Source organism: Neopelma chrysocephalum, unplaced genomic scaffold (genome assembly GCF_003984885.1).
Source record: "Neopelma chrysocephalum unplaced genomic scaffold, ASM398488v2 Primary Assembly neopelma1_22, whole genome shotgun sequence".
NCBI lineage: Eukaryota > Metazoa > Chordata > Aves > Passeriformes > Pipridae > Neopelma > Neopelma chrysocephalum.
This window is the reverse complement of record NW_020897689.1, coordinates 17,803,948-17,816,649: the sequence shown is the minus strand read 5'-3', so window position 1 is coordinate 17,816,649 and position 12,702 is coordinate 17,803,948. Positions and strand designations below refer to the sequence as shown.

The following is a 12,702-nucleotide window of genomic DNA, read 5'->3' as shown; positions in this document are numbered from 1 at the left end:
ACTTTCCTTGAACCTGTATAATTTTTAATTAAAAATTATAAATTATAAATATAATTTATTTTTATAAAAAAAGGTTACCTAACCATTAGGTGACCATTCCTAGACCTTCTTTCTCACAGCAAAATCATGTTGCTGGTAAAGAAGAAAATAAAACCCATGTAATTACTCTGGCTTTTCCAGTCTCATTCTCTTCATTCAAAATAATTCATTAACTGAACATGGATTATGAAAACAGAAAACTGGTGGATTTATGCAGAAAAATAATCGTACTTTGGAAAATAAAATTTCACCTCTTGATGACTTTTTCTTCTTTCAGTTCCATGCTTTGAGTGCTTAAAAATTATTGAATTCATGAAAGGCAATGCAATGCTAGTCTAAATTTATTTAAATATTTTGAAGATTTTATTTATGTTTATTATTCCATGAGCATATAAGTAGTATTGTGTTCTCTGAGAGCCCTGGGAAAATCTTAAGAACATTTGAGGCTTGCAGAAGTCTCTTTCTTTTGATAGTCAGATAGGACTGAAAATAATTGTTCCTCAGTGGAAATAGTAAAAGAAATTTTTCAAGCAATAATAGCTATTTTTATCAGTTTTTAAGTATTGTCCTTTAAATGAATGAGAATGTAAAGTAAAACAAGTAGCCATGAATAGCATTATTCCTTTGAATTTTGATGATGTTTTCATACAGCATTTAAAGATAATATTTTATGTCTAAACAGGCTTTTGTATATATGTCTCCAAACTCTTAATTCTGTGAAAATTTCAAGCTTCAAACTCACAAAGGTATAAAAATATTTCTAAGTCAGATCTTGTGAAGTCATTGGTACCAAAAAAGGGATTTCTCTCAGGTATGTTTATTTTACTGTGCAAGCAGCAACACCAGAGGCTTTAAAGACAACTGCAAGTATACACCGAATATTTGCAGTGTTATCCTGGCTTTGTGAGCACTTTGAACTGTAAACATCTAATTCTATAGAAATGTAATAATGTTATGAAATCTCGAAATATTTATTAATGAAATTCATTTTAGTATTCAAACAAGTCAAACAATTCAAACAAGTCTAACCTATTACCCATCATCTGTGTTTTCCATATACTCAGTCATTTGGGGTTCTTTCACGCTTATTGTTGCCATCTTCTTTGAACTGAGTTCAGTAAGCTCAGGATGTGAGTAAAGCAGCTACATGATCAGTATGATCTCAGAGAGACAGCCAGATAGTCTAAATTGCACTAGTCCTGTCCAAGTTCTGCATACCAATCCTTTTCAGAGAAACAGAAAATGAAAATCAAAAAGATATCTGGAACCAGTAATTGAAAACTAATTGAAAAGTTCTCCCAGGATGACAAGAATGGTAATAAACGTGTCTGTAAATATTTCACTTGCCCTGGTACTTAAGAAATATAAATATGTCACTCAAAAGTCTGAAAGACACTGTCTAGTGACTTGTAATATTCTGATCTTTTTCTTCATTCAACATGTTTTAGTAGTCTAACCTGTGGTGACAAATACGAACGTGACATGTTGTTCATCAAAAAGAAGAGGTCATGCCCTCCAGCTTGATTATCTGGAATATTTTTTGTTTGACCCATTTATATTTTAGAGACTGAAAAATGTATACTATGTACATTTAGAAGGGGAAACAAAAAGTCATTAATCTAAAGATAAGTCCTAAACCCAGTCAAGTTACTCGGCTTTAGAATAAGTGATGTTTACTTTCTTGTCTTTCTGTATCGCACTGTTATCTATTTTAAACCCTCAAAACCCCCCAGAAATTTCATCCTGGATTAAAATTTACAGCCTTCCTTGTTCCTATTCCTAAACTCAGGAGATGAACAATGAATAGGCAGGAATTCCAATATGACCATATATCAAAGATTTTTTTCCAGGAAAAAGAGCAGAAACCTAGTAGTTGCAGTTGCACAATATTAAAAGGAGGGAGAAGGATGACAGTGTGATATATAGTAAATTTTTTAGTCAGGAAATGTGTGAGAACTCCTCATTTTCAAAGAGTTGCTGCGAGCTACTCTGTTGAGAGAAAATCTGGAGCCTCTCAGGTCTGCTGTAAAATGACTCTGATGTCAGTAGGACTGAGCCTCCTCATTGATAAACCTGGCAACCAAATGAACCTGCTCAGGGATATGCTAAATTGCTCTGAAGGTGAGTTATGTGGCGGGCAAACAAGACAAGTCTACAAGAAGGAGGAAGGCTCAGTCAAGCGCATAGGGCAGATTGCTCTAGATAACACAAGATATTTTTTTTCATCATTAGCTTCCATACCTATTTAGCAGAAAAATACTTAACTCAATGCTGTGTAAAATGCACACATCCCTTATGCATTTCAGGGACTTTACCACATGCTGGCTAGCTATTCTAGTTCTTTTTTTTTTTTTTTTGATTACCCAGTCAATATCCTGAAAGACAGGACTAGTGTGAGCTATTTTTGGACTGATTCCTACTCCTAATTTCACACCACCCTCCCCCAAAATTAATACAGATTCGTACCTAACACTGCAGTTTGCATCCAAATCCATCTTTGTAATAACAGCTGCATAAAGTCTTTTTTGAAAAAAGTCTGTACCTTCTAAATGCTAATCGCCTCTATTAAAATGAACAAATTCAAATTATAATGAATTTTAAATACATGTAATCATTCATTGACTGGAATAATTTAAGGAGGAAAGAAACCCCTAACTTCTAAAGTTGACATTTTGACAAAGGCACATAGTTGCCCAATTAATGTTCAAATTGACTTTGTCATTAGAGGAATTTATTTCAATAAGCAGATACTTAGAAGTCTTAAATAAGCAAAATGAGTGCTTTGAAATAAATTGTGGCTATTAACATATAACACTGGATGAAACTAAATGGGTGAGAAAAAATGTTGCTCTGGATTAGTAGATTATAGCAAGAAGAAGATTGTTAGAAACCTGGAAAAACAAGGTACAGATCCTTACCTGTTCAGAAAGCTGTCCTGTATCCATGTGTACTATATTTTTTCAAATCTGTGAAGGGAGTGAAGGCATGTCAATATAGTCCGTATTTCTAGCAAGATGTGGTAGATCTCATTGGGAACATGCTAAGTTTTCTCATGGGATCGTGCTGTATGTAATGTAAACTCTCATGAAGGTTTTTCAAACAGCACTGTTAATGCTGGACAGATCTTTGCAGAGATCCAGGCAAGTTTTGTTACCCTACACATCTCTCATTGCTCTGATTATGATGTTGTTTGCTAAGAAAGCAAATATACTCTGTTTGCAGTCTTTGATACCAGTTTTCCGTTATCTGGAGTGTAAGGGAAAAATCATATTCCATAAATAAAAAGTGTTTTCTGCTTTCTCTGGTACCATTTACTCAGAGTCAGAATATTTCCCTAATTTTTGTGTCATCATTTAAAAAATAAAACAGGGCAAAGCCAAATGGAAAACCTATACTCAGCCTTGTTCTGGTAGCAAGATGATAATGTGAGTTCTTACCCAGAAGGAAATTAATCTATGTGAGAAAAAATACATGTACGATCTTAGATTGAATAATCTGTTAGCAGCTAGGTAGTTCAAAAATATGAAGGGGATCCTTGTAGGTGATAGCTCTAAAGCATTTAGAATAGAAAGGAGGTGGTATAATAGAGGACAACTGAAAGAGGAAACTACTTGGCATAAAAAGTTTTCTATTTTTATACATCCATAATTTGTTTTCTTTCCCAGAACCACAGAATGTTTCAGGTCATAAGAAACCTCTCGAGGTCATCTTGCCTAATTCCCACTGTTCAGGCACAATCACCTAGAGCAGGTTGCCAGCTCATTTCTGATTTGTGAAGTTTAGAAATAAAAGTCATAGAGAATGTTTGTCAAAACCATTCCTTTACTATTAATTATATGGCATAATTTTCTAGAAAATACTGACCATTACTGATATTTATTTCTCACAAATTATACTGAGAGAAATGTCACTTTAAATTACTTTAAATCTAATCTGAAACCTATGTAAAATAGTCTTTCACTGCCAACTATCTTCTGTTTCTTTCAGATTGTTTTTCATATGTAGACTATCTTGTTTTAGTGGACTTTTTTTTTGGTGAAGAAGATAGAAAATAATTTACAGGAATTAAAATATTTATGGAAAGATAACCAGGCTTTTCACAAACCTGAAAAATAGGATAGGAGACATTTTGACTGCATTTACAATTAAGCAAAATTTTTCTAGCATTCATTCAATATTTTATGTGATAAAAAAAGTTTCTCATCATAAAAATCCCAAGCCTTTTATATGCACAACTGGTTTTACAAATGATTACATCGTGATCACACTTTTTGTTCAATTTTTTTTCACACATTTGCAGTGTGGTTTTTGTTGTTTTTCTACTAACAATTGACTATAGTGAATTTTTAGACTATATGGAAAATGATTTTAAAATGTACGGAGAAAATTATATTAAAAGCAGGGTAGAGAGCGTTATCTGAGTTTCTCATTCCTCATAATTTTCCCCCTGTGTTGTCTGATGTAGTCATTTGTCTTCTGGCTCCATGTTTATCCTGTTGCCCTACAGCGTGCTTTCACATAGTGCGTGTATGAGTATCAGACTTCCAAGATAAAAAGCTGTCAGTGCATCTGTTCTGATCTTTGAATCACCTCACTTCTATAATTTTGCGTACATTTTACATTTCGCATTTCATTTTGGGGAAATTTTGTTGTATTTTTATCACACTATTCTTCCTAAAAAATGATAAAAACTATGTAAGAACTCTGAAAAAGCCTCTCTCAAGGCTATTTAAGTCATTTTTAGCAAGACATTGGACTGATATAAAATACGGCAATTTATCTTGCTTGATTAGGATGTCTATGTGATTTAAGTACATATTAAATTACAAAATTATGGATTTTTGACTGAAGAAATTGTCCTGTTTCATTTATCATTTCAATATAGAATTTTTTTAAACTGCACATGATTTAACTCATAAACCATTATGACTTATTGAATCTTTGTTACTGAACCAGTAGCCACTAAGTTAACTAATTTGTGCCATCAATTGATTTTGAAGAATGAGCTGCTTCAGGTAAGTAAGAAACCAGGACTGCAAAAATTATCTTTCAAGTGGAATGTTATCATAAATAAAATGTTTTCACCACCACTGCCACCTTCGGTGATAACAGTTTTATAGGGACTCAAAAAAACTTACTAAGGTTAAAAAAATAACCAAATTTTTGAATTTATAAAGGAGCATGCTATCCACCGTCTATTTGTGATTAACATTTATTTCCGTTCATCAGTGTCTGTGGTTCTAAGCATTTATTTTCAGAAATGAAATTTCTGAAATTTCATAATCTCATGAAATTCCATATGTACAAAACCCACATGTGCAGCAAAATTGAGAGAGGGTCCGAAACTCATAAGTCAAATATCATATTCATCACTATTTCAGTTCATGTATACACATGAGCTATTAATTTGGAAAGTTAAGATCCCTTTCCAAGAAATAATTGTCTTTAATTTTTTCATAAAGATTTTTTTTTAGAAGTAAGAATGTTTACCAGTAACATAAATGGCTCAAAGAGGTCATCTACTTTATCTCAGAAGCGAAAATTTTCAACAGTTTCTCACCTTTATTATGTAAAAATTACAATATTTTATTTAACTTCACATGTTCGGTATGTTTAGATAAAACTGAGATCACTGTAGGAACATATCAGTTATCATAGTTATCTATTAAAATAGCTAGCAACTATTTGTTCAGTTCTGCCTTGTTTTCCAGAATCTAGTCCAGGCTATTTTAATCCACACGTGTGGATATGCATGCACATGCATTCAAACAATTTTGTAAGTATTCCTAATTATAATCATACAGCTTTGCTTCACAGTAGGTATTGAGTCTGAAAGAGAAATGCTTTTATGTTGATAAAACTTTGGTACAGCAGATTTTCTGAAAAATCAATCTAATTTTTCCTCATGATCTACAGAGGCCTTAAATTTCATGGCTGCTTTAGTACTCAGTCAATCAAATGTGAAATATCGATACATTTGCACAGCATGAGTGACTGTATCCTGTTATTTTGATGAATAGTAGAAGCAGAAATGAGGAATATGAAAGAGAAAAACACTCACTAAGTAGAGATTACATACAATGTTACAATGTTATTAAATGTCATCAGGCAAGATGATATCTTACTGTGTGTCCAATTTTAATGAAAAAAATCAAGATGAAACCAAATGAATCCTGTTTAATTAATTTAAAAGCATAGATGTCTCAATTCCTAGAAACTAGAGATCATTCATTCTCTTTCAGTTACTGATAGGAAAATATGCCAAAGTACTGCATATAGTAGTACAATTTTGTTATACTAATTTAACTCTTCTGTGTAACCCCTCTCAGTCACTGAGGTCTAGAGATTCCAACGATGGGGATCTATGCTTATGGATAACATATGAAACAGCAGAAATGAGAGAAATTTGAATAAACATCAAATTGAAATAATTTAAAACTTCTCCTACTGTACCTCTCAGTTGTTTGTTAGGGTTTTTTTCCTTCTGAATATTTCCTCATTCAGGAATAAATGACATTTCAGAGAACATATCTTTTTAGTTACTGCATGACAATATAGTCTTTAGCACTCTTCTTGATTCTTGAATATTATGGTGCAGATCTGTCTTTTTGACTTTTATAAGCTTGTTTAGTCACCCAAACAGCAGATACTTCAACATATGTTCTTCATTGAACCTGAGACTATGTGGCAGTTTTAGTATTTGCTGTTGGCAAAATAATTAAACATTGAGGTTTCATTGTAGTGTTAGAGGAATGGACCTTCTCCCTGTCTCTGTTTATAGTCCATGAAATATCCAATAAACTGTGGGAGAGAGTAGTAGTGTTGATTTCACACAATGGGATTTGAAAATGTCATTAATTTCCAGTGTGTTACAATAAAATCCACCAGGAAAAAAAAGAAAAAAGAAGAGAAAAAAGAAAAGCAACAGACCCACCATTTACTTTAATGTGTATTCCATGGAAAACTGTCAATTAAAATCCTCTTCCCAAAAGTAATGAAATAAAATGGTGTACATTACTTTTTTAAAAGGACGTGACATACAAAATCTGAATGGATAAAACACGCAGTACAAACCTTCATTTTGGAGACCTTTTTTTACCATTGGTAAACTTACTAACTTGTTGACTATTTCTATGATTGTCTTTATTTTACCTAAACTGTTTTCCTTACATGATCATTACTGACACATAAGACAGAGATTGCCCCATACTTTCTTAGCTAATGTAGAAATCAGTTTCACAAAGATACTTTAAAATAAATCTATCCCATTAGCAGCATTCTATGAAATATGGGTTGATCTATTTTCCATAGCAGTAGTGTACCAGTGCACACTGGAAATTGTATATTATTACTAATGGCATGGTTATAAATCAAAGGTTTCATTATGGGTCTGCTCACTGTTCAGTGGTTCTCCAGAAGTTAGCATAGTGGTGACTCATGCTCTGCTACTTTTTAAGGATTTGATACTAAATTACTCAAACTTAATAGGTGGATATAGGTAGGGAATTGCATCCTAAAATGAGCTGAAATAAGTTCCAGTTCAAACATCTGTGTCAGAATATCTACAAGTAGTGATGTCTGCAGCATTCTGCTTATGTCTTAGCTGTAGATGAAGTCTGTTCAAAATAGTGGCTGAAAAGAGTCAGTAAATTTGCTGTTTCTAAGCAAGAAGGTTCAAAACTCCTCACAGGTATTTTCAGACAGTAAAAAAAAAAATGAGATTGTCGTTAGTTGGAGTGCTGGTTTAAAAGTTAACCAACAGGGGAAATGAACTCAATTCAAAAGAGAGATTTATAAGTCAGAATAACAATTTATTAAAATCATACAATAAGTACAATTATACAGACAGATAATTGGTTTTAACCCGCAAAACCCAAATGTATAACCCAGCACCCTGGGGTATGAACAAAAGTGGTGTTCCTTGGCCCCCCCCCGAGTCCAAAGTAAAGGGAGAGGGGAAAAACCTGCTGGTGGGAGAGCTGTTGCAGTCTGGTCAGAAGTGGTGATTGCAGTCCAGTTGAGGGTGGTGGTCTCAGTCTGGTTGAGAGCGGTGAGCTGCAGTCTTCCTCTGGATCCCACAAGTGGTGGAAAGGTTCCAAAACTCCCAGTTTATATATTCTCCAGTTCAGGCAGGAGTTCTCAGTCCCTCCCTCAGAGCGGGGAATTCCATAAAAGCGCATGAGGATGCTCAGTCCCTCCCTCAGAGGGGAGAATTCCGTAAAAGGGTATCAGAGCGGGGAATTCCATAAAAGGGTATGAGGACAGGAACATAGGCCTCTACTGACAACAGTTTTTGGGAAATGGCATGGAAGGCTATAGAATACACAGTTTTGGGTTACACCCATCCAGTGATGAATTGGTCCCAGCCATTCTAACCAGGACAGTTGGAAATAAAATTTGTAGGATCATATTGTTTAATGCCTAACTGTGAAACTGTATGTGGAGACAGTATCTATATTGCTGTGTAACGGGAGTTGCTCGATTTGATATTCCTGACTAGTGGTTCCTTACACTTCACTTACATTAAATTTTCCTGATGTGATGTGTCAGCAGATATGTAGAATAGACCTTTAACATCCATGGAGTATGTGGTTTAGGTTTTTTTCTTGTTACTAGCACAGCAAGGGTTGGTTCCCATGTTTTTGGATTGTCCTAACAGGTGTTCTTTGTACAAACTGCCAATGCCCCATATTGGGTTCAAGGTATGTAGCTATGTAAAATTTGACAGACATCAGCTTACTCATATGAAATATTTGCAAGACAAGAAAATGTCTGAGGAATTTGTCAACACTATTGATTTTTCTGTCAGATAGTCTACATGGGCTGGACAGAAGAACGGGAACAGGACTCTCTTCAGGATCGAATGTACACACCAAAGTTTCTAGCACTGAGAGGATCTTCCCTCTATAAATTTATAGCACCTCCGGTAAGTATTTTTCTCATACCTAGTGGGAATAAATGTTATTAAGGAAAACAATTTCATGTAATGTGTACAAGGCTTTTGCAATGAGATATCACTCACTAACAGGATTGCAAATAGCAGCACTGAAAAGTTCCAGGATATGTGGTATAGAAGTGACAGAGAGCATCTGTTCATCAGATGACTGAGCATTTTACAAGAATTTCTTTCCTGACGCTTATCTGAGCACTTAGAAAAATAAAAGAAAAATCTACTTATGTTAAAAGGCAGCTTTTAATTTTCCTTTGGCAGACAGAAAAGGCCTGAAGTAAGATGGTTAAATTTAAATTGAACAGTCATTCTAGTGAAACTGCTGGGATTTGGGGAAATAACAAAGCTTTTTGCATGGTGTGGAAATTGTAATATGTCTGTATTTAGATTTCGTCCCGAATGTAAGTTTTTGCTGCTAGAGAGCTTCAAAGGAAGGTAGGGAAGCAAATTAAATTGTTTAAGTTAAATATATTAATTGGAATCTGACTGGGAACACTGGGTAAAATTTTAGCTCTCGTCTTATACTCAGCAATTTACTTTCGCAGTTTGTTGGTACGTCTAAGCTGCAGTAAAGATCCCCTAGCTAACTTTTAAGCTATTTGCTAAGGATCCAGTAGCAATCCTATGCCTACAGCAGGGACTCCTGTTTATTGAGTGACCTTGCTGACTGCTGCTAAACCCTGTGTTGCCAGATCCAGGCTGTAGCTTCTTCCTGCCTGAATCACAGAATTACAGAATAGTTCAGGTTGGAAGGGAGCTTTAAAGGTCATCTAGTCCAAGCCCCCTGCAGTAAGCAGGGACACCTTTAACTGGAACAGGTTGCTCAGACCCTAGTCCTGCCTGACCTTGAATGTTCCCAGGGATGGAACATATACCACCTCTCTGGGCAATCTGTTCCTCATGTGGTTCAAAACCAGCTTGCAAATCTTTACATTGTTCATCAGTATCTATTCCCATTTGTTTAGCAAAAGGTTTAAAAACATATGAAAGACATGAGGAGTGGAAGTAAGTATGAACTGAAAACTCCACGTGTTCAGTGTTTGTACACTACTTCACTGGTATGGGTTTGGCTCTCCCATGGCTGGTAATGGGAGTTTGGCTTTTGTTGGTGGATATTTTTCAGGATCAGATTAAAATATCAGAGTAAGCTACTAAACACCTTGATTCAAAAACTGTTCTGTCTTTGCTAGACCTGCTTAAGCAATTGCTGCCTGTCAAATAAAGCCACCTCCATTCTAGGCACCAGATAGAAGCAGAATTAATGTTGAGAGATCCTGTTCAATATGAAATAGGAAGATTATTCTTTTGTAAGTACTATGGAAGGGACTACAAGCCTCTTTACTGAAGAATCATAACTTTTCAGGAGTAATATGTTTCTAGGAGGTAAATGGGTAATGGGGGGTGGTTAATGGGTGTGGAAGGAACATGTTCATAGGAAGACTCTGAACCATGGTGATGTTAATAAGGGAAATTTTGGCAAGCTTCTGTTGTATGAGACAAGCAACTCATCCTTGAGTTTTTACAGGTCTTGTTTCAGCTGAGCTGCAAGCACAACATGATTTTGTTTTGCCAGATCCTGGCTCCTTTTCTAAGAGAGAAAAACGGTTCAAACATAGAGAAAGATATTTTCTCTCCATGGAGTAGGAGGGAAACAGAATGATAAACATGCTTTTTATAGGACAAACAGAGGAAGAGTTCCTGTAGAGTTGCCTTAAAGACATATAATCATAGTATGGTTTGGGTTGGAAGGGACCTTAAAGATCATCTAGTTCCAACCCCAACATGTAATGTATTAATTGCACGCTTATATGCCCAGAAAAATTTTCTTCTTATCAAAGACTGCAGAAAGCCTTCTAAAGGACTTCTAACACCCTATTTTCTGTATGCAAATGCATACTATTATGTTTGCTGTTGTGCAGGTATATATGTTTGTTTCTTCCAGGCATCACAAAAGATTACAAGGAAAGTTTCAACGACACAGTTTCAGAGCTTCTATTTATGAGATGCATAAAGTGTAGTCAAAAGAAAAACGGTTTTAATTATATTTGCAGTGTAAACTCCTTGGATGAAGTTTTTTTCTGAACAGAGATGTCCTGCCAAATTTCTAACCAGAAAATCAAATGAAAGTATTTCCCCAATCTCTGTCGAAGTCTAACACATTAGGGAAGTATGTGTTAAGCAGTGTCTATCAGCAGCCTCCCCCTGCCTCTTTTTTTAGCTATTTGATCAATAGTACTTCCACTTTGCATGCTCAGATAAAAGAGCACTCCTAATGTTACTTACTTACACTTCAAAAGCTTTACACAAAATTACTTTTTTTTTCTTTCTGTTATATTCTGGTACATTTCCTCCTTTAGAATTATTAATTGTGTCAAGTCTGGTGTGTGTCAGTTTCTTACAATTTATAACTGGAAATCTCAGAGGGGATGGATGTGAGAAAGAGCTGCTAACACCTTTTCTTTTGCTATCCAAGCTTTTAAATTAAAATATTAAAAGTGAACAGATGAAGCAATTTCTGTGACTGTCTTAATTTGACAATTGTTCTTGCTTTGCATATAGCATTATATAGAAAGAGTTTTGGTTTGACCTGAAAATAAGTCCCTTTATAGGTACAAACAAAAGTGGGGAGAAGAGGGAGGTCTTATATTTTCCACCAGTTTTTAAACATAGTTCCAAATGAGTCTGTGCTTCAGCAGCCATAGTAACTACTATTCCTGATGGAGGAACATGACTTCAGCTGGTGTGGCTGGAGTTTTGGTCTCAGAGGGGCTGTAGCAAGATTCCTCTCTCCATTTCTTTGTTCTTGGTAAGAAATTCATCTTTTTGTCCATAGCATAAAGAGTAGCTTTATGGTTTAGTCGCCATACTTCCATAAGATGGTGAAAACTGCATTCGAGGATGACTGCAAAAAATTAAATTCTAATAGAGGAACTATAACGCTGTATTTTTTAACTTTTCACTCCTGCCTATGATTTTCTGAAAGGAGTTTCTATTACAATAATGTTTATAACTAAAAATTAAGACAGGAATAGAATTTTCTCATACAACTGCAAAATAATTTTGATCAAGAAAGTTTTATCCGCCAGCATCCAAACCCACAGATGCTTCTCAGATATGTATCTATTATTGATTATTTACTCTTTAGATAAGAGATAAATTGTTCTCATATAATATTTTTCTTCCTGGCCTGTGAACAGTATTTTATCATAAATTTTTCAAAGAATTTTATCTTGAATCTTGTAGAACTAGTAATTTATGGTTTCATCAACCTCTTCATCATACCTAACAAATTTGATGATAAAACCATCTTCCTTTGGAGCTGTGCCAATATCTTACCATTAAGATTATTTTTCTTTTATATATAACCTCAATTTCATTCTCTTTTATGCCGCCTTCTGTATTTTGAGACTGTGAATGTTCTCCTGTTTCCATTTTGCAGTTTCTTTGGAAAGTTATTTATAGATTGTTGTGATATTGCCTTGACTCTTACCTTGCTGAGTATATTCATCTATCTTTTCCTGTCCTATTTAAGTCTTACCACTTACCCTTTTATTTCATTTTATTTAATTCTTTTATCTATGCATTTTTGTGTAAAATAATTGCTTAAAATTAAACAGTTAAACACAATTGTCAAATCCCAAGACAAAGAGGAAAAATAAACTATTCTTCAAATCTTCGTTGTTAGAATTTAGAAGTAGATCTTGGTAAGAAAA

General features: G+C 34.6%; 1 protein-coding gene across 5 annotated transcripts in view; it reads left to right on the top strand.

Moving 5' to 3' along the window:
- The window catches only part of SNTG1 (syntrophin gamma 1), a 343,517-nt gene that overhangs the window by 280,571 nt on the left and 50,244 nt on the right, over positions 1-12,702 (top strand). For all 5 annotated transcript variants that reach the window (XM_027674095.1, XM_027674125.1, XM_027674115.1 and 2 more), the window contains one exon: positions 8,849-8,965. In XM_027674095.1, the coding sequence (XP_027529896.1) occupies positions 8,849-8,965 (117 nt within the window). The remainder of the gene's footprint in view (positions 1-8,848; positions 8,966-12,702) is intronic.